The sequence below is a fragment of the Stylophora pistillata genome, chromosome 3 (genome assembly GCF_964205215.1).
Source record: "Stylophora pistillata chromosome 3, jaStyPist1.2, whole genome shotgun sequence".
NCBI lineage: Eukaryota > Metazoa > Cnidaria > Anthozoa > Scleractinia > Pocilloporidae > Stylophora > Stylophora pistillata.
This window is the reverse complement of record NC_142521.1, coordinates 26,162,908-26,185,299: the sequence shown is the minus strand read 5'-3', so window position 1 is coordinate 26,185,299 and position 22,392 is coordinate 26,162,908. Positions and strand designations below refer to the sequence as shown.

Here is a 22,392-nt window from a genome sequence, read left to right as displayed (position 1 = left end):
TTACTAACTTATTATCCAACCAACTAATCAACTTACCAACTAACTAACAGGATAACCAACTAACTGATTTACTAAATGTCTGAGTAATAACCCAACTGACTAACAAACTAACTAACCAATTAACTACCAAGCTAATTAAAGGGCCAACTACCTGGCTGAGCAACTAACCTACTGACCAACTGACTATTTAACTGCTCAACTTACTAATTTGTTATGTTATTGTGATGTGATAAAGACACCCGCCAATATCTTTGAACGTAACATAACGAACTAAGTTAACCCTCTCGCCCATTTTCTCCATGAGTATGATTCGTTACCTGTCTCACCTATTACGATGGTTAGTCAATGTAATCTGTCTAAAAATAAACATTACAACAAGGTAACTATCTGATCATAACTAACTGACGTTAACCTGCTCACAAACCTATTTCTAATAAGCTGAAAGGCATTGCCGATATTCCCAATCTAATTTCCACTCTAACTCGCTCTATACTAGTCTCTTTAGATAACTCCGCTTTCTACTAACTCTCTATCCTCCACTAATTTCTCTCCTAAATCATTTCTTTGTCTAACCCAACTTTGCTAATACCTAGTTCTCTCCATCTCGATAAAATTTTCTTTCCTTCTCTACCACAGTTTTCTCTTTGATCAATACTTTTTGAAAGTAGTTTCCAATAACATTAATCTCAGTGATCTAACCAAGGGCAAACTTCTTTATTACTGTTCCTTATGGACGACTAAGATCCACAACAATTTCTGATGTCTCTATTGAAGCCTTAATTGAACCGAAGTGTTCGTTGATCAAGTATCAAGTATCATTTAATAGGTGGATTTCAGAATCTTCTATCATAGTTTATTCAACTCTGGAGTGGAAAGTTAGAAGCTCAGAGTCCTTTTTTTTACTTTTTCTGGTACAGTTTACTTTCGGAAAATTGAGATAAAAATTGTGAATTCTACTTTGAGAGAAGGTCAAAATAAATCCCTAAGACGCAGCGGTTTTACTCTTAATAGACTTGTTACTATATAATTAAACCTTGTATAAAGGTTTATTAAATGGTTCGCTGTATTCTATATATGATTTATTTATCTCTTTATTTGCCTAATTTACAAACAGTATACTGCTGTCAAATAGTTAATTACAGTCAAATGATTAATCAACGAATTTCTTCCTCAGAACTTTAGAACGCCTGTAGCGGCACTTTATTCTGAATATCAAGCAACGAAAACAGCAAATTGTGCTTGATTACCTTGATAATCAAGTTTAAAAATTAGAACGAGGAGAAAGACATTCCCAAGGAGAAAAAACTATTTACAATCGTCAAGGTTTACTGTTTGTTTTGGGTTCAAAATACTACCAAACCTTACCAAACCTTACCAAATTGACATAGAGCAAATTACTGGGCTTAAACGTTAGATACCTTCCATGCAAACCGCAGATTGGACTTAAATGTATCACTAATCAGTACTTCTGGCAACCTTTCTACAAATTGGTGATGATAAGGCAAAGTTGCGCTCCATTTCCGCAAAGAAATACCAAATACTGCCGAGTACTGATTGAAAATCAGAATTCTTTTCTTCGCTGATCCAAGATAACACAGAAACATATTTACAGTTTCAATTTGGTGGACTAACCTATCGTAAATGTTCTTAGCTACTAATTAATGCTGACTTGGAAAAATCATGCCTGATTCAGCAACTTTTAAATAATATGAGTTACACCCATCCTACGCCACGCTTTCTGGGAAATAATCCATTAATTTTCCATTTCTGTCATGGATCCTTATTCTCCGTGTTTTCTTGAGTTCAGCTATAGTTTGTTGCTAAATCCATCACAGATTACTCAGTTTTGAAACTTATCAAAATTTCCAGACCCAGTAATACATGAGCCATGATCTTACTGTGATGTGATTTACTCACAACATCCTAGAAATATAATACGGAAAGTAAGCCATGGAATTCCTTTCTTCGATCTCATCTCACTAAACTTTCATCAGAGCAGCTAATCTTTACTTCTCGGCTAAATGATGTTTCTCAGTTTACAGGTGGAGTCTCCTTTAGAATACTCAGGAAAAATTATTAAGTATTTATAAAAATTGAAGAGGGGAATCCCCAAAGCTTAAATTTTCCCACACTGTTTGTGTTATCCAAGCTTACTCAATTCAATCATTTCCCGCGTATTTACAGGCAGATTGTCTATCTAAAGTAGCTTACGGGTTAATGGAATATCAAAGCCAATCACGCTTTTATATAGTCCATATCAAAATAGTGCCAAATAAAATGTTCGCAGTGTCTCATCTCAACCATGTAAACGCATTTGAAAAAGCTCACTCAACAGGCGACGTGAACGAAAAATAACGCAATAAATCGCTAAGACAAAACGATTTCGCCGTATCTAAAAATTGTTTCCTCAGAGTTCCTCCTGATCTGGAAAGAGATAACGGTGCTGCGTAAACGGTATTGTAACGCTGTTTCCAAAATGTACCCTCCTTTTCCCCTTTTGATTGACTGTCGATGACTCTCTAGTATCGATTTCATCAGCAATAGCATTTTCGATACGTCTACAAACCTTATCTACCTTTAAACGCAGTATGGGCAGCTGAAGGGTATTAATGGTCTTCAGCTGCTCACTGATTTCATCAACGAAGGCCTTGCTTTTGAGACACTTGCTAATTTTATCAAATAATATCGCGCGACTCCCTCTTTCGGTTCTCTCTCCTTCTCTGATTATTTCTGCTTTCCTCCCGTTATCTTTATTCTCTAATAAAACGTTAGTTCCATCAGCCTTTCCAACAGTTATGTTCACAGGCTGCCCATCAGTCACCAACTGTTCAGGTTCCTCATCCTTCTCCGCAGTCTTAGCTCCAGCGAGGGCCTCGTTTAAGGTGGAAACAAAAAAGTTCATTAAAACTATGGTAATGCTAAAAAGAAGCGAAACTACAAAAACGTGTCCGAAAATTGAGACACCTTCAGCCAGTTCCTTAATGGGTCGAGCCTTGACTTTGCCAAGAGTTATCTCTAGCTGGAAAGCGAAGGCCCGCCAAAAGCTCGAGTACCTGCCAATGGATGGACCGAAAACTAAAACTCCCATGTGTAAAAATGCAAGAAATATGATCGATAAGACTAGACAGAACGAGGGAAGGTCGTGCATCCAGATCCGAAGAGCACATGAGAACAACCGCGTATAGAAATTAAAATAGGTAAGTTGTAGTAGCTTCAACGTTGTCAGGAAAGTGAGAATGGCGATGAGACTGTTTTCAACTTCTGCGCATAGGAGAGGTGTTTCAAAGTTTGTACGTGCAAATATGTTTTCATTCAGCCTAAGCACACTCATAGTCATGAGGTAAGACTTCATGAAGCTTGATACAACGAGTAGAATGGATGTCGCGAAATGACCAAGATCAAGCAAGCACCAAAAAGAGCAAAAGTATCGCCACCTCCTTCTAACTACCTGAGCTATTGTTTCGCCGATCATGAAGAGAACCATGGCTGTAAAGAACACGAAGCACATCCCTTGAAAAATCTGTAGGACAGGTTCTGTGTTGTATAACGAGATGGTATCGATGCTTCTTTTAACCGTTGCCTGGCCTGTCGGGAGAAATTCGACAAAGAAAGACGAGACAGCCAAAATGTTGGTCCTCGAATTTAAAAGCGAAAACTCTAAGACGATGGCTCTTGTTTGACGATCGATCCAACTTTCTGATTGCAGTAGATTTGTTATCGCACGGGCAGTTTCTTCTTCGTAGCCCAGCTCTGCTAAATACCCACCGCCACCATACCAGGCATGGCGGCCCCATTTTGAAGAAGATCCAAGTTCCTTTCCTGTTTTGTACATCCATGGAATTGGACACTGATTAAACTGGAGCGGCGAAGTTCCGGCCTTGTTAGGATAAAAAGGTTCTCTGTATTCATTTTTGCGAGAGTAGGACTCCAAGCAGGTGTGTTGCCACCAGTTTGGGCATGGAACTAAGAAGAAAATTAGAACTCAGCGTTACTATTTGTCCATGTACTCAGTAATGACAAAAAGTCTAAGTAGGTATACCTTTTTTCACTCTCAGTTGACGTATTCTCACTATTCCAATCACGGTCGATGCCAGCTCACTACTTTCTTGACTTTTTGAGTAAAGATATGTGATGAACGACTCATTTATCCAGTTCCAGAATGAAATTTCATCTTTCACCTACAAAAATGAGTACAGAAGAATGATGCAGACGAGTTCTCCAACTCAAAACAGAAGATATCATTTTCTCATGAGTAATAATTACTTTAGGTTCATGTACATGCAATGATACCGGAAGTCTTTGATGGTTATCGTTTCATAGGAGGGGAGTGCATTCCAATACTATGTCAAAGTAAAATTATTGCTTAACATATTAATTTCTTCTAAACTGATTAAAGTATCTTTCATCCCTGCCAACAGAGTCTTTACTGATCTTCCTACTTAACAGCCAATAACAAGGATAAACGATGCCGAGCGTTATATCTAATTGCAGTAGATAGTTTGCCGGTAGCTGTTGGTTATAAATTTCTTAAGGGATGCATGAATTGTTGTTATTTTCAATCAACTCATTTCCTTACTTCCTCAAAACTTTCCGTGTGGTCCGCCAAAGATTTGAAGAGCAGATATCTTGAAAAGTCCCTGTTTCCGTACGTAAGGACACCAACAACTACGAGAAAGAAAATGTAAAAGAGAGTCTGTCTTTTCATCAAGCGACGTCTAGCCATTGCCACACTCTTTCTCCTCGATGCCGACAATTCACCTGACTTTGTGGATGCTGAGCTTCGATTATGATCTGCAGTTTTCCCAGAGGACTGTTGACTGCAAGATACCTTTCTAACTCTACACTTTGAAAACATTGACGCCAGCCCAGCGAGCAGAAAGCATTTAAGGGGCTGCAATATAAAGATATCTTGAAAAAAGGAGACAGAAACTGACGAAATCCACTCTTGGCCTTTTTCGCTTCCCCATATGAGACTGTAGGAAACAGTCAAACCCGCCGACAAGGCAGTCACTAGGAAAAGTAAGCCCCACGTCAAGTAAAGCAAGCATCGCCAAAATCGATTGTGAGGACTTGCTGAAGCCTTCCTAAACAATGTTATGATTATGTGAATCGGCAGGGTGAGAAGGATACTCTGAATGCTCGTGATAGCTTGTCGCGCTGAGAATCTTAGCGGTCCCAGGTTAATTGTTTGAGAAGGCTGGTTACCCCAGGAATAGAACATAGCATTGGCAGCCATTGTACAGAAGAGCAAACAGAGGCACGATGAGATTCTCTGAACTCTAGAGAAGCAACTCCCAGGGGTCTTGGTTATGATCGACATCCAGAGATGCCCATCGGAGAACATTTCACGCAAGTCTCTATCTGTTATGCTTCCGTGAGCGTTGGAAGGACTCCGGATACATTCATTTGATAGAGATTCATCCTCCAAGCTTAACCAAGTGTCAAATGAGAAATTCCAACTTTTGTCGGTCCCCGTATGAACAATCTTAATGTAATCCAAAAACCAAGAGGGATGATTACCCGAGTTATCATGGCTGACGTGAAGTTTGTAGATATCACCAAGGTCTTTGTCTAAAATGGCAGCGAACCTGTGCTCAGTTCCTCTTGCAAACTTCGGCTGGAACCCGGCATCGAAGTCATGTTGGATGGTGAGGGTACTGCTCCTGCCTTCGACTCCAAAGAGTATGAAGGACACGCTAGCGGTTGTACCGGATCCTAACCAGACACCAGTCCTAACGGTCAACTCGTAACGACAATTAGCTGACTCCGATGCTCGATAGAACACTGGGGGCTCTGAATCTTGCACCTTAAAATAGAAGTTTAAAGTAAATTTAGTTGTCGTAGTGACTCTCGGGATTTGGGGTGTGGTGATTTTTCTTAGTGCTGGTCCATCCGTTACCATGTAGGAAAACAATCCTTATCTCAGAGAGGTTGTCACGAAAAATCAAACATTTACCGGCAACAGTCAAAAAATCGAATTGGCTTTTATTCTAGTATTAGGTAAGCCTATAGGTAAAACAAACCAAGACATATGTAGATTGTTGAAAAATTCTTTTGTTTTAGAAAAAATTGATGAAACTCAATTCACGCATAATTAGCTTCATTCGAAGGTCGAATTTAGCCCATTTTTAGGAAGAGCGAAATTTCCATGAATTTAAAGCCCTCGTATGCATGGAAGCACAAAAAACCCACAAAAGTACCTATACAAACTGTAAGTTTATCATTTCAACTTCTCATATTTCAAATATAAAACGTTTATTTCACTTAGCGGCATATAAAAGTAATTTTTTGAAGCTACCCTACTTTTCACAAGACACCTAAGTAAATTGATAGAAAACTCTGTATTTTATTTGAAATTTAAATAGTGATTCCGCCTTTTCGTGGAAACATTGGGGAGGCAAAAGTCTGTGGAATAAGTAAGTTTTTCACTACTTTTACAAGTAGGAACGAGGCCTCCAAAAATGGGCTAAATTCGACCTTCAAATGAAGCTAATTATGCGTGAATTGAGTTTTATCAATTCTCTCGAAAACAAAAGAATTTTTCAACAAACTACATATGTCTTCGTTTGTTTTACCTATAGAACTACGTAATACTAGAATATGAGCCAATTCGATTTTATTTACTGTTGGCGGTGATTAGTGAATTTGTCTGATTTTTAGTGACATCTCTTAACAGTAATTGCTTAAAAAATAAAAAGTAGCATGCTTCAAACTTGTTTTGGCGACTTGTCTCACTACATCGTGTTTAGAGAAACATATTAGATAATTTTCCAATAAATCCTAAAGAGAATAATCGTAAAAATAGTTGCATAAAGCAACATCTTGCCAAGTTCTTTAATTGTCAAAATCGTCATTTCAATTAACCTTGGCTTTATCTTTTCGGTCTTCCCTTCTTGCGAAAACGATCGCAACCAGGTGGAGAAGAAAAGTTGCAAACAGGATCACAAGGACGAGGAACTTTCCGCTGTCATCTGGTGAGCGAAGCGCTCGTAAAATTTTGAAAAAACTGACGTGATTTGGAGGCACCAGGTAGGCTCCGCCAAACGAAGTCAAGTGGTTGCAGGCACATTTCAAACCTGAATTGCCGATGACCTCCGCAACCTTTGAACGAAAGCTATAGTCAGTGTGGTTGTAAAGGCAAATTTTACGACAGATGTGTTCCTTTCTGAATCAAAAATACAAATACAAAGACAGTGAATTACACCAAAGTAAACTTTCTCCACGCTGTGTTGTTTGGTAATGAGACCTCTCGCGAATCGCTACCCAGTAGTGTGGCTACGTATGAAATAAAACTTACTTCGAGGCGCCACAAAAAAGACGGAGGGTAAGCATTGCTTTGATTTCATCATTTCATGTTCACAGTGACAGTTACAATCGCTGCAAAAACTTGTTCAAGCAATTTTGTTACTTGCATAGCTTCACTTTTCCAAACACTACTTACTGACGTGAAAAAAACAAAAGAAAACAAAAAAGATACCCTTCTACACCCTTTCCTAAATTAAAATATCATCAAATATGGTTTCTTACAAATAACATCGATAAAGGGAAATGAGCAAGTAAGAGTAGGAAATATCATTATAGATTGAAAATAAAGGTACATTTAGCTTAGTTTTTCAACGTGATCGCAGGTAGGTCGACAGTAATAGAATCTATAGAGCGATAAACGCATTTATTATCAATCATTTTTCAAAGCGATTTATTGCTAATTCTTATTTCCTCACCCTGCATCCTGTAGTTTTCCAAGCAGATGTTTCTGTTTCCCAGAAAAGGCAAGCTGACTCACTCACTTGGACACGGATATATTTTACTTCATTCATTGCACGTGGTTTTTTTATTGTGATACAGGTAGCGTTGCCTCGTTCCAGTCTGGACGACTGAGTCATTTTCCTCGTCTTTCTCTCTTTGACAATAAAAATAGCATCAACGCGGTACCTTCCGGGATTGATCGCCATAAACGATACAGCAACATTACCGTGGCAGTGTATTCGGCCTCTTTTGATCCACTTGTCCCTAACGTTTTCACATTCTGAATAATTCTGAGTTGTGCCTGAAATCAATTTCACGTTTGAGATGACCAAGTCGCTGCTTTGAGGCAAAAAGGAGACATTAACGAAGGACTGCTCATGCTGAACGGTGATGTTGTGATTTATTATTATTTTACGGTGATAGGTGGACCCTTTTGATATATTGTGAGTAGCTTTCTCGTCAAGGGGTAATATGACGGTGATTTCACGTGAGGGATCAGACATGTTTATAATGTCTCCTTTATCGTCTCTCACTTCTAGCCCTGCAACATGTGACGTCACCCTCTCGCTAGTTTGGTCCCAGGTGAAAGGGTTGAATGGAGTAGTCCACATCTACAAGAGAAAGGTGCAAAAGACAAACGAATGAGCTCCACCAAGCCTCCTTCTCTATTAATACTGCCATGGGATGAGGCTTCAAGCTTCCTAAGTCTTCTCACTCTCCCAAAGAAAAAAAGTAGATTGAAAGTTAAGGGGCAAGGTGATAATGGAGTGATAATGCATATGGTTATACCGTGGTTTTGTTTTGTGCCTATTAACTTGGATACTGTTCTTTGTCGCCTAAACGCTTAAGTGCACAACTTACCTTCCCAGAGCCGGGTAAGTAATGATAAATCAACATAATTAACATTAGATGAGCAAATTCTGTGTTTCAGGTCTCCAAATCTTTGGCTTTGCGGGTTCGCACGACTTTGGGAATGAAGTCAGTTACTGGGTTTTATTCCTTGTCCCTTCTTAACGTAACAAATCCAACGTATAAAAGTGACCTTATCTCCTACCTCCAGGAACGAGATGATTTTTCCATTTGGTTTTAGATCAGGTATTATGAATCTGCTTCGATCTGCAACAATTGTGAAGTTATTTACTTCACCTCCACGAAGAGACACAACTGTTATGCTCAAATATTTTGACTGTATTGTATAATTTCCCGGCGTGGCATTTGTTAATGACAGGCGTAGTACTCGAATAATCTGATCCTTCAGGGAGAGAAGGGTCTTTGTGGCGTTTAAATTCTGAGGATGTAAGAGAAATCGTAACTAATTCTTAACCATAATACCATATGAGGTATCAAAACCTCACAGCGTTGAAATTTATGTTTGTTAGAAATAAGCGACTGATAAACTTGACTAGCATGTAGTATCGATGAGTTGTATTGTTCATTACAGAAAACTGTCGGCACTCTTACTGTCTTGAAATCTCTAAAAACCTAGGCATCTAAAATTTGTTTACTCACTTAATCATGTGTTTATACCATTTTTTAAAGGAACTTAATATCAAACAAACCTTGTTCGATTCCGTTCTGTTGTAGTTTAAAAAATGTGACTTTTTTGATCCAATTTTAAGTGCTTTTCCAAGGTTGAAGAGAATGTTCTCTACTAAAGCTGCGAAGCTTGAATTGAGCCTTGATTCAGATCTTCTGATATCATCACTGACATTCTCCACAATGTTATTCAAAATATTTGTAGTTCTTAACTGAAAAAGAAATGCGAGAAATACACTGGAAAGTTTTTAAGCCCTTACCCTGGATTTTACCGGCGAAGACTTATAACTTGCACTTATGGTGGGATATAATTCTTCAAGTCAGGCTAAATAAATATTTTGAATATCACACTTAGCTCTGAGCTCATTGCTCCAGATCAAACACGGAAAAATCATCAGGTGGCTTTTGATAACATACATACATACATACAGATGTTGATTGACCACTCCCCATGGGGGCTTTTCAGGGCCAATTCCCACCCAGCAACCACCCCAGGGGAGGACATCCATCAGACAGTAATCTCGTGCATGGGAATTTAACGTCTCCTAGCCCTAACCCTGTAGGAGACGGGACCTCCGTTTATTCGTCCCTATCCGAGAAGACTAGAGTATCTAACTATTTCTTTTCCATAATGTTCGCTTAATAAAAGATATTCTATATACAAGGCTAAAAGATTAGGAAAAAATTATTAAAAAATGTTTAAACTAGACGTTTTCGGCTGTTTACCATCTTCATTTTATAATAATAATAATATAATATAGATCGATTTCTATAGCGCATTTCCATGTAAATGCTCTAATGCGCTTTACAACACTGTGCGGGGGACTTTTCCAGACTGCCGGAGGCAGTTTGCAATTAATAAAGGAGAAATTTTACAGATGCCCCCTCCACATCCCCCTCCCCCTTGAGATTGTATAGTAATTCAGCAAATGAGCTTTAAGACTCTCTAACACAAATTTTTGAAAACGAATTATCTCAAATTTCAAATTAGACGAAAGGTCATCTCACAGGTTTTACTAGCCAATGTGGATTGCAAGTGTCAGTTTTAAGATGAACTTATTTTATTATTTAGAAGGGAAATGTATGGTTGACGACGTGTTTTCGTTATTGACAGTAACTTACTATTTCAATTTTGATAATTCATTGTACCACCTAAACAAACGAGCTAAAACTTAAATTAACAAAGATATTGCTAGAAAGTAAAATTACTTACGATATAAAAAGCATAGGGAAACTCACCAATGCAGAAGTAGAGAGATCTTCCATTCCACCCAACAGAGTGCCAAGAAGTAAAGAAACCCTAAGGACATCCTGGGCAGTTTCCATCGTCATGTCTGATGTCAAGTTAAGCACAATCTCCTCCAGCTGTACAATCAAGACAAATAGAGTATATGTCGCAGTGATTCTTTAATTTCTAAATTATACCGTGGGACAATTTAGAGTTTTTAATACACTAAAATCCAGCAAGAACCACCTTACTCAGGAATGTGTGACAATGAAATGTGATCATTTAGAGAGAGAAACTGATTTTGGTTCACTCTCTTAGGTGGGCTCGGATTTCTTCCAAGTTAGGATACTACTGGTAAGTAAAAACCAATTCTAAAAAGAACGTAGCAATCGGTCCGATGTTGGAGTTTGTCTTCTCTGGGAATATTAGCTGTACGCGTCAGAAATTTAAGCTGAAACTAATATACCAACCTGAGGACATCTCTGAACGCCTCCATTGATTGAAAGTAAACTTTCTAGCACCAACCATGTTCCAAGAGTGTTATTTCCCTTTCTAACGTATTCATATATTTTCTCAATCCAGTCTTCGCAAGTTGACGTTGTGGATTTAACCTGAACAGCGTAAACATTTCAAATATATTCAATAGTTCAAAAAATTTCTTCAGCTGATATATGGAACGGAGTTTATTCTAATTTAAAAAAAAACCTAAACCCTTTCAAAGCCGTTCGATGAGGAGGCGGCGTGGCCGAGTGGTTAGGGTGCTGGACTTGTTATCCGGTGTCCTGGGTTCAAGTCCTCCACCCTGCCACTCACTGGATTTGTTCTCGGTTGCCCCGAGTTCAAATCCTCGCTTGCGCTCTGTAAATAACCCACTGGTCTGCCTCCTACCGGTGGGGATTTTTAAGCACTAAGTTAGTCTACATTATGGCTGAAAAGCCCCTAATAAGGAGCTTTAATTTACGAATTTATTATTATTATTATTATTTATTTGTTTTATTATTAGACAGGTTCAAATTTATGTCAGCCTAGGTATCTATAATTTCGTTTCTTCGTGGTGATCTTGAAAGGCATATCACTCAAGTTGTAAAAAAAGACCCACCAACCTTTACGTTCAAACTAAACTCTCTTCTGGCTCCTCTGACATTGATAGTCACAGCCTCTATCGTAGAAATACCGCTGACTAACACCGTATGATAGCTACGGTCACTTCCTTCGTATAGTACCACGCGTAGGCCATTTGGAAGAGTGTAGCCAAACTGGTATTTTAAATCATAAAGAGGATTTCCACCAGTGCAAGTGATTTTGAAGCTCGTGTTAAGACTTTGGCCTTCAATCGGTTTAATTTTACACGACTCTGATCAAGACAATAGAAAGGGAAATACAAAACATGAATGCTTGCTGCTGTCTTTTCTCGCTGACTCAATAGCTTAATAACTTAATAGCTCAATAGCTTAATAACTTAATAGCTCAATAGCTTAATAACTTAATAGCTCAATAGCTTAATAACTTAATAGCTCAATAGCTTAATAACTTAATATCTCAATAGCTTAATAACTTAATAGCTCAATAGCTTAATAACTTAATATCTCAATAGCTTAATAACTTAATAGCTCAATAGCTTAATAACTTAATAGCTCAATAGCTTAATAACTTAATATCTCAATAGCTTAATAACTTAATAGCTAAATAGCTTAATAACTTAATAGCTCAATAGCTTAATAACTTAATAGCTAAATAGCTTAATAACTTAATAGCTCAATAGCTTAATAACTTAATAGCTCAATAGCTTAATAACTTAATAGCTCAATAGCTTAATAACTTAATAGCTCAATAGCTTAATAACTTAATAGCTCAATCGCTTAATAACTTAATATCTCAATAGCTTAATAACTTAATAGCTCAATAGCTTAATAACTTAATAGCTTAATAACTTAAGATGAGCTTTTGTTCAAGATCAACAGTCTCACAACAAGACTGACTGAACACAGACGGGCGACGAGGAAAGGTGATTTCAGCAATCACATTGCTGAACACCATCGACTTACCAACCACAACATTGACTGGAACTCTGTGCAATGCCTAACCTACAGCACTGACTATTTTCAAAGACTGACTCTGGAAAGCTGGTTTACTAACTTAGAACAGACTCCCCTAAACAGATGTCAACAACTACCCGCCCCATACAAACGACTCATTCACGACATAAACATCACAAACGACCGAAAAAGAACGACCTAACTTTACCGACAGATCGAAACAGACCAATCACGACCGACTTACGTCACTTGAGTCTTACAGCCAATAACATCACGGCAAAACCAACCGATCGTTTCACTCGAACTGGAATAAGAACATTCTACTGACAACAATCATTCACTTGACTCTGATGATGACTTCCGCACAGGTTGTCGAAACGTCAGTCACTACCACCGACAACAGTCCTTCTCAGGACTACACTCACCCAGACGATCAGACTACACCTCCACATGTTAACCCCGGGTTCAAGCCATTTACTGCATTTTCTACGTATTGTTTAATTGAGAATTCGTCCGTTGTTTTAGGAATGGGAACGAAATTTAAGCCCTTACTAAGGACGGATTTTTCTGAATCGGAAAGTGAGAGGTTTTCTGGAATGGTAACTACAGTTTTGAGGTTTTCTGGTGATGAGTGGTTAGCGATTTGGGGACCGATAAGTTGATCAAGTTTTTGGGCCTTAATTTGGTTCAAATGATTGAAAAGTTTCGAATTAGTTTCCTGAATTTTGGCGGGGATAGATTGTAATAAAACTGCGGGACAGATTTTGGAAAGTTCAGAGCGGCAATGTAGGATTTGTTCGGTGAGGTGATTACGTTTTTGGCACATAGCTTTAATGGTAATTCTCATGATGTTACGTGAAAAAGAATTTTGGGCGCACTGAATTTGGTGATGGTATTGTTTGGTGGGAGATGCATGAAAATTGGAGGTAAAACCCTTGGGAATAACTTTACAATGAAGGCAACGACCGATGAAGTTTATGTGGCTGCAAAACCTAGTTTTGGCGAAAGTTAGAATGGCTAAACGGAATGCTAGATCTTTACTAATAGGGGGAAAAGGGAAAAGATAACTTACGATTTCCTGGCGTAGCTCCTTTGTGAGGTTCTTGAGGCTTGGCATGGTCCGCTGTTGTGAGTACTGTGGATTGAAAAAGACAAAATTTAGTAGTCGCAGCAATCAAAATACAAATGAATAAAGGCTGATAGTTTCGAAAGAAACTGTTTGGGGCTGCGTCGGTGCGGGTAACGAAATAATTTGAATATATGAACAAAGTTGAAATGGTAAATTGGCCACCGTAACGATTACAAAAGCTGACCTTTCGAGCGTTAGCCCTTCGTCGGAGCGAATAGAGGAATTGTGGGTTGTGTGTCCTTTTAAAGGCAGAAAATGGAGCTACGTTATTGGTGGGAACATGGCAACGAGAAAAACAAGAATAAATTAGTGGAATGAAAAGCGTTCGTTGATCCCTGTGGGATTTAGACTGCCGGTTTGAAAGATGAGCTTTTGTTCAAGATTTTTACGGCTTTCCGTGTTACTAAGTGTAAGGAAAGACCGCAGATTGCCATATGTTGTTTAGAATGATTAGGTAAATTAAAATGCCTAGCGACTGGTTTCGATGTGTCCTTGTCATTCCTTTCCACGTCTCGAAGGTGTTCTCGGAATCGGTCACCTAGTCTTCTGCCTGTTCCGCCGATGTATATCTTTTTGCAATAAGTGCAAGTTATGCAGTAGATTACATTGGCGGAGGTGCACGTGAAGTGATCGGTGATCTTAATGGATCGTTTAGGTCCCGATATTTTATCAGTGTTCTGAATGAAAGGACACGTTTTGCATCGTGCACGAGTGCATTTAAAAGTGCCTGGTTGGTCATTAGTCTGAAAAAAACTTCTGACCAAAAAATTGCCTATGATTTTGTCGCTTTCCTAATATTCCGCCTCTAACGCTTAAAGATGGCCAAACACTTTTGGCTTACTTGCATTACAGAAATAACGCTTTCATTGACATGAGGAAAATAATATTGCTGTGACAATAGTTTTTCGCGTGGGAAACTGAACTTTTCGCGAACGGCACAACAACAACGTGGGGAACTAGCTTTGTAGAGCGACTCGGCACCGAGAATGGTAAGGTGACCTCTTGGAGCGAGCTTGTATGGACGTCAAGGACGAGACAATCTTTTGGTTTCACAGTAACTTTTGTTCTAGGTCAGGCGAACAACTGACATGACCTCTAGTGTACTCAAGTTGGTAATCGATTCTGGCCGCAGTGTCGCTGATGGAAAACCTAAAGATAAAGAATACCACACCCTTAGGCTGTTATATCAAGCACAATCTTCCCTATCGTCGTCCAAAATGAATTTCCAGTTCGCATGGTAACCTCGTTTTGTCATTCAGTTTCGTTTTTATTTCGCTATACTGCAACTTTCTCAGCTTTTGTACGCTGTAATAGTGATTTAATAACTTGCCAGGTGGACGAGTCGCTGTAGGCATAATGACCGGTATTAAAAGGAGGTTTCTGAAACCCCTGGATCTGACACCCTGTGAAGTGAATAGGCCTCACTAGGCGTTATTCGTTTTATGGTATGCTCATATAGGGAAAATCGCGTTTACCTAGAACTACTAAGGTGTGCGAACGATTAGGGTAATTAACAAATATACACACAAGAAGCCTTAGTCATGCGTAACTACTTCAAGAATTTACAGTTTTCTCACCAAATATTATGATGTAGCGAGCGAAGAAACCTTGTCTTACGACAGATCTATCTGTTGTAAATGTGATATTAAGAACTTGACTTCTGTCGCCTCTAACTGTAATGCTGAATCCATTCCTAGAACCACTCAGCCTTGTTAACCGCCCGGTGCTGACTGTCAGCTCGACAAAATCACAGCTTCAACGAAAAAGGAAAGAAAGGGAAACCATTAGGCCGCATTTTCAATTCCAAATCTTTTTCCTTGCGTTTCTTTCCACATTTGCCTTGCAGTGTTATAGGAACCCAAGTGCTAAGGCAAATTTCAATTAAAGTCAGAAACTCCTCTGTGTTCGTAAACAAAGCGAAAGTAGTCTTTCCTGACAAATGCACTTTGAATTCCAAGAATATTTATACGAATGATCAAGTTGCAGCTCATTGCAGCTTGACATCTCATTGGTTAACAAACTCGAGCTAGTTTTTATCAAAACTTATCATGGCAAAACAAAAGGAATCCGATTTTACTTTTAACAAAATTAAAAGTTTCTCTACGAGCACAGTTATACTCAGGATTATTGGATGTACATACCACTGCTCTGTGTTAAACCTTTCAAACTGTAGACTCAAAACGCTGTCGGTGGGGATACGAAGAGTCCACAGGCAGTTCAAATTATTTGAGTAGGAAAATGGATATCCAGGAGATGCAAATGTTCCCCTTGTACTGTTTAGTAGCCCTCCACATCCTAGGAAAAATCAATATGCAAGAAATATCAAACATATCAAACTTGGACTGCCAAAGTAAGGCTCTTACTTGCTGTAGGTGAAACAGTTGATGTTAAGAGTAGAGAACAAAAAGACAAAAGTGTGGGTAAAACAATGCGAAAAAAAAAAAGGTGTAAGTTTGTAAAGAAACTGTGGTGTTGCGTCGGTGGACGTAAAAGGGTAATTTTGGTTTTATCAACTGAGGTGATAATATTAATCGACCACCGTAAAGCGTTTCAAAGCTGACGTTACATTTGTTAGCCTTTCTTCAGAGCAAATGAAAAAAAAAAGATAGGTTTATGAGGCCGTGATCGATTGTGATGTCTCTTGCGTCTTCTACACTAAGAAAGAGCTCAAGGTGTTAAATAGATAGTTATATCTTTTAATAACGGCACACCGCAAGCAAGCATATGATGGAAAAAGATTAATTTTTTTTTCCTAGAGGAGTTTTACCTTGATACAAAACGAAATTCTTTGAATTATCAACTGAGTTGATAATGTTAATCGACCACCGTAAAGTGTTTCAAAGCTGACGTTTCATTTGTTAGTTATTCGTTAGTTATTGGCTTGTTGGTGACGGTGTGCTAGCCTTAGTCGAGGCATCTGTGATGAAAAATATTTCAAAACGTTTGTTAGTCAATAAAGATTTCTTATAACGAAGAGCAGGAACATTCCTCTGATAATAAGGCCTTAAAGCCAGAGATTATGCCGCAAAAAACTGCAAATGCATCTTGCTCACATTCTCGAGTTTGTTAATGCTCTTTCCGTTTAAAAATTGCAACTGATGGATCACTCAAGCCATGTATCGACCCATAATAAATTATTTGAAATGTCAAATCGCGATGAATGCTACAGGTAAATATTGTTTTAGTTGTGCCAGATCCCATGTAGGCCTCTCACCGGCCCGCCTTACTCAAGGCCTTAGACTTGCTCGCAAGCGGAGAAACGCTCATGCCTCAGCGATAAAAGAATAAAGGCTGATAGTTTCGAAAGAAACTGTTTGGGGCTGCGTCGGTGGGAGTAACGAAGGGCTAACGCTCGAAACGTCAGCTTTTGTAATCATTACGGTGGCCAATTTACCATTTCAACTTTGTTGATATATCCAAATTATCAGCGATAAAAGGCTGATCGCAGGCTATAATTTGGAAAGCCCATAATTTTCTAAGATTAAAAAGTTTTGTTGAGCACACTTCTTACTTGGCACACAAACGCTGCTCATACACAAACAAACCTGTTGGATCCTTTGAAGAAGCGCTGGTGGGGCTGTAATCGGGTCTTGATGGCCATTTGTAAAGTTTTGTATTATTATATGTTCCTGCAATTTCATTTTCTATAAGAAAACAGAAGCTACCCGTTATGTTGCTTCTTCAAGCTGTTAATGCAAATAGTTTCTAAGTACACAAATGTTCGATCCACAGATCCTTTCGATGTTTACCGTCTTGTGGTTAAATTTTTAATTCTTCGGATTTATACCCCGTGAGCTCTATTTTATTTCTGACTACACAGGATTTATATCGGGTATCATTTTTCAGCGTTCGTGATGAAAAGTAGCGCGTCATATTCGGATCATAATCTAAGTTCTTTAACGATGTTAGACCATTTGTTTTATACAGACTTGTACAGGTATCAAACATGTTAGAGGAAAAGGGGGTTATACCTTTTTGAATATCGGCACAGAGAATATTCACTCGGAAATGTATTTCTAGAATCGGTCTTAAAATGCGCATTATAAAACAAACGTTCTTTTTTATCCTGCAACTTCGGGTTAAGTAATCAACTGTTGCATAGTCAACAAGTGTAACACAACTTAACCAACTTTGGCAACTTTGATACTATCTCAGATATTTTAAAATAGGGTCTTTAAGTGTTTCTTGAGTTACCTTTGAGTATAAAATAGCCATCCTCAGCTTCAATATCACAAGCAACTACATCATTACTTTCACCATGTTTCAACGATAAAGTCCCAGCAGCAATCTCTCCTTCAGGTGCTATTATCTGAATGACTCCTCCTGCTCCGCCAGCCAAAGGGTAGTCAGGATCGTCTCCGTTAAGATCTTGTCCGCTCCCTCCATCCACAATTAGTTTTCCGTTTTGATGTATAATTACCTTTGATTAATCATAGCAGAGTTTTTGTTCAGTTTCAACACTAATTACAATAAATTTAAAATGGGTAGAATTCGAATTACTATTGAAATCACATTTACCTTATGTATCTAATAATTATTATTTCATACAAAACTGAACTCTATCATCAATTTATACATCTGAGGTCCTTTAAAAGTAACCACACCTGATTATATTAATTCAGGTTACTGACCTTAGATGCCTTAAGGCGAATAAGTCCTCCTGAGCCCCCAGAACACGCTCCTGCGGTGTCACTTTGGGCTTCAGCTATAATAGGGGCACCTAGAATTGAATCAATGTCACTTTCGGTTAACACCGCTTAAACAATGAATAACCATTAATTTCTGTATCAAGGAAGGGGAATCGTGGCTTCCGATCGATGCCTTGGAACTGTTGTGTTCCTCAGCTTTAATTGTTGGAAACCGAGCTCATTTTGTGTTAACCAAGGTAAAAGCTTCCGAAAGAAGAAAAACACAGTGGCCCGACGGACCTCGCTTTCGTGCAATCTTGTTACCAGGCTTCTTAAGCAAATTTTCATTATGCATAGCGTGTATTAGTTTCCGTTACTAGGAAGATGAATCGTTTCCTAATTCTTGAACTTCAATATATGTATAGAAGGAAGTCTACAGCCTGAACATTTTCATCGTCAAAATAAGATTTTTGTAAATCTCGAGTTTGACATTTGTTGAGCACGATACCACCATGAATTTTAAGTGCACTGAGTACTATGCAGCCGTGATCATATCGGTTTCGTGTAAAGCGCTTTTCTTCCAACGATTACACTTTTCCCAAGAGGGCTGTACTGTTTATGAAGTTATGAAATAATGATGAAAAAGGAATATGATGAGTGTCCATCTCATTGCACTGATTAAATTTACGAAGACGAAACTTCGGTAAAGTAAACTTTTCTCCAACATTTAACTTTGACGGGACAGTTCAAAGGGCAAACAAATGATGTATTTACGGATGGTGTTGTTGTGGATTGGATGGTTGGCCTGATCAAAATTTTACGAGATTTTGCTGTCGATGTCGAGTCAGCTACTTAATAAAAAAAATTACGTATATGAGAACGATCCTTCGCAGTAGAGCACTATTTGAGCAATAGTGGAAATCAGACCTGAAAAAAATTTCAGGCCTGTACGGGATTCGAACCACTGACCTCTGCGATACTAGTGCAGCGCTCTACCAATTGAGCTAACAAGCCAACTGGGAGCAGGCCATCAAATTAATTCGATATAAACCCGTAGATGATAAATCAAACAACAACAAACATATGAAACATATGTGTGAACTGCGGTTATGAGACGTATATGAGAACGATCCTTCGCAGTAGAGCACTATTTGAGCAATAGTGGAAATCAGACCTGAAAAAAATTTCAGGCCTGTACGGGATTCGAACCACTGACCTCTGCGATACTAGTGCAGCGCTCTACCAATTGAGCTAACAAGCCAACTGGGAGCAGGCCATCAAATTAATTCGATATAAACCCGTAGATGATAAATCAAACAACAACAAACATATGAAACATATGTGTGAACTGCGGTTATGAGACGTATATGAGAACGATCCTTCGCAGTAGAGCACTATTTGAGCAATAGTGGAAATCAGACCTGAAAAAAATTTCAGGCCTGTACGGGATTCGAACCACTGACCTCTGCGATACTAGTGCAGCGCTCTACCAATTGAGCTAACAAGCCAACTGGGAGCAGGCCATCAAATTAATTCGATATAAACCCGTAGATGATAAATCAAACAACAACAAACATATGAAACATATGTGTGAACTGCGGTTATGAGACGTATATGAGAACGATCCTTCGCAGTAGAGCACTATTTGAGCAATAGTGGAAATCAGACCTGAAAAAAATTTCAGGCCTGTACGGGATTCGAACCACTGACCTCTGCGATACTAGTGCAGCGCTCTACCAATTGAGCTAACAAGCCAACTGGGAGCAGGCCATCAAATTAATTCGATATAAACCCGTAGATGATAAATCAAACAACAACAAACATATGAAACATATGTGTGAACTGCGGTTATGAGACGTATATGAGAACGATCCTTCGCAGTAGAGCACTATTTGAGCAATAGTGGAAATCAGACCTGAAAAAAATTTCAGGCCTGTACGGGATTCGAACCACTGACCTCTGCGATACTAGTGCAGCGCTCTACCAATTGAGCTAACAAGCCAACTGGGAGCAGGCCATCAAATTAAATTAATTACGTCGTCTAGTTCTTTCAAAATAACCGAGCACTTTGTCTGGGTATCAGTGGATAAATTCTTTACAAAAAGAATAACTTTACCACGTAGGTGTCAACTTAATCACATCGATTGAGTCGCGGATAACAAATTCAACTTATCTTGTTGACACTTTTGGACATGGTCTTACTATTGTCAGAACGTAACAATTTTTGTAAAAATTGAATTAAGTTAACACGATCGGCCATGGATCGATCAAAGGACTTTGCTCGACCTTTACCTATGATTATCGCTCCATTCTCAGCCACAAGTTCCATAGCTCCTCCACCAGAAACGCTTCCTGGATTTGCCACGCATGAGCCTGAATAAAAAAATAAGGAAATTAATCCATTGTCAGATAACAACAATGCATGCACTTTTTGGCCGGAATGTATCAGGCAGTCAAGCATTTTCCGCTTCTTAACAGGACTGAAACATTTCTTTGGTTTGATTCAATTCACGGTGATCGAAATACTCGCTTCTGTTTCCAAGCTTGTCGCATGGAAATCTATGTGACAAGCCGAGTAAATATCTCGACTATTATGTAATAGATACAAGAAATAGTGATATCTGCGGCAATTTATAGGCTACATGGATGTGCTGTCGTTATTTAAGTATTTTTCTCTATTTGAACAGTTGCCTTCAAATGAAAACAATAATTATCTCACCTCCACTTCCTCCTAACAGAGAGGCTGTGTTGTTTTTGTCATACGGTTTAGCCAAACTAAAAAAGTATTTGCTATCCCGATTTCTACCTCCGTTTCCTCCATGACTTGCGCCTGGTGTACATTTCTTATCCAGTGGGATATACGTGTTAGTTATTTTTAATCCCCCAGGTCCAAGTCCTAACAATTAGTAAACCACCAATCAAAACTTCATTTGAAAAGAAGTAAATCATCATCACTCGCAAAATGTGAACATAAATAACTCCTAATGGGGAGTATAGGCAAAAGGTCACGCCTATTCTTAGACCCTCCTATGGTTATCACGAAATTTCCCAGTTTGAAAAAGGAACCAGGGAAACTTGTAGACACATAAAAGGATAAAGGGAAATATATCTGTTCATACGTGAATGATGAAAATAGTAATGATAATAGTAATGATCATAAACTTTATACACCCATGAAAAAAACACACAACTATATACCAGGTGATAAACCAGTGGCCCTCGTAAATAATGAATTGTTCAAACCTTAAAACTACCAATGTTAAAAATATAACAAAAATAACATAAACGAACAGCTAAAATATGTAAGAGTGCAACTATTAACAAAAATAAATTTAAAGCTATAAATATATTGACAAAGAATTGAATTAAAAGATAAAATGGTCTGAGTGCCTACAACCGTTTATGAAACATTCAAACATTGACCTCTTAGAGCTAGCTGTTAGGAAAACATCTTTCAGCGCGTGAGGTTTTTTTCATTCTCCTTTGTACTCTTCACCATTTTCCTTCCTCTGATTTCCGAAAAAAGGAACGTTTTGTTTGTCTTTGTAAAATGTAGCTCTCGAATTGCTTATATATGGTTCGTCTTTCTCCCCGCTGTTAAATGATGTTGGTGCGGTCGGTACTTCTTTCGCGCTTTTATATCCGCTGCTACGTATAAGTTTTCCAATTAATTATTCGTTGCCTTCAACAAAGCAGGCAGTCTTTATCACAAAAACCTTATCAGCAAAATTCTCCTGTTGTAAAAGGTCTCCCAACGCCTTTCGTTGTAGAGGAACTATTAGACTTGCTCACAAGTCGCACTTTTGAGCGCGTAGCGCGACAGCGAGCGTGAAGTACGGGCGAGCCGAGCCGAGCGAGCGAAAGCGGGTCCTATCACACCATAACAGAAAACCAAGCGAGCGACTTTGAGAAAGTCTAAGGAACTATCAATTATTGCTTGTCAAGAGTGCCCACGCGATTAAGAGAGGACACACTTTGTCTCAGCCAATCAGAATTGTGCAATTTTGCCCAGTATGTGGTAATTTTTCCATTCATACCCAAAAAATACCTGAGATACAAATGTATGGAAAGCATTGTTTCCTGCATACA

At 38.6% G+C, this 22,392-nt stretch overlaps 1 protein-coding gene across 2 annotated transcripts in view; it reads right to left on the bottom strand.

The window, feature by feature from the left end:
• Positions 1–695: 695 nt before the first annotated feature.
• LOC111319483 (uncharacterized) overlaps positions 696–22,392 on the bottom strand; it is a 36,412-nt gene continuing 14,715 nt past the window's right edge. For both annotated transcript variants that reach the window (XM_088753464.1, XM_088753465.1), the window contains 18 exons: positions 21,023–21,199; positions 20,596–20,676; positions 18,307–18,395; positions 17,870–18,095; positions 17,221–17,319; positions 15,817–15,970; positions 15,253–15,428; positions 13,619–13,681; positions 11,614–11,864; positions 10,981–11,121; positions 10,522–10,647; positions 9,306–9,494; positions 8,801–9,034; positions 7,722–8,357; positions 6,865–7,101; positions 4,577–5,806; positions 4,040–4,178; positions 696–3,963 (listed from right to left, as the gene is read on the bottom strand). In XM_088753464.1, the coding sequence (XP_088609590.1) occupies positions 2,408–3,963; positions 4,040–4,178; positions 4,577–5,806; positions 6,865–7,101; positions 7,722–8,357; positions 8,801–9,034; positions 9,306–9,494; positions 10,522–10,647; positions 10,981–11,121; positions 11,614–11,864; positions 13,619–13,681; positions 15,253–15,428; positions 15,817–15,970; positions 17,221–17,319; positions 17,870–18,095; positions 18,307–18,395; positions 20,596–20,676; positions 21,023–21,199 (5,804 nt within the window). In that variant the 3' untranslated portion in view covers positions 696–2,407. The remainder of the gene's footprint in view (positions 3,964–4,039; positions 4,179–4,576; positions 5,807–6,864; positions 7,102–7,721; positions 8,358–8,800; positions 9,035–9,305; positions 9,495–10,521; positions 10,648–10,980; positions 11,122–11,613; positions 11,865–13,618; positions 13,682–15,252; positions 15,429–15,816; positions 15,971–17,220; positions 17,320–17,869; positions 18,096–18,306; positions 18,396–20,595; positions 20,677–21,022; positions 21,200–22,392) is intronic.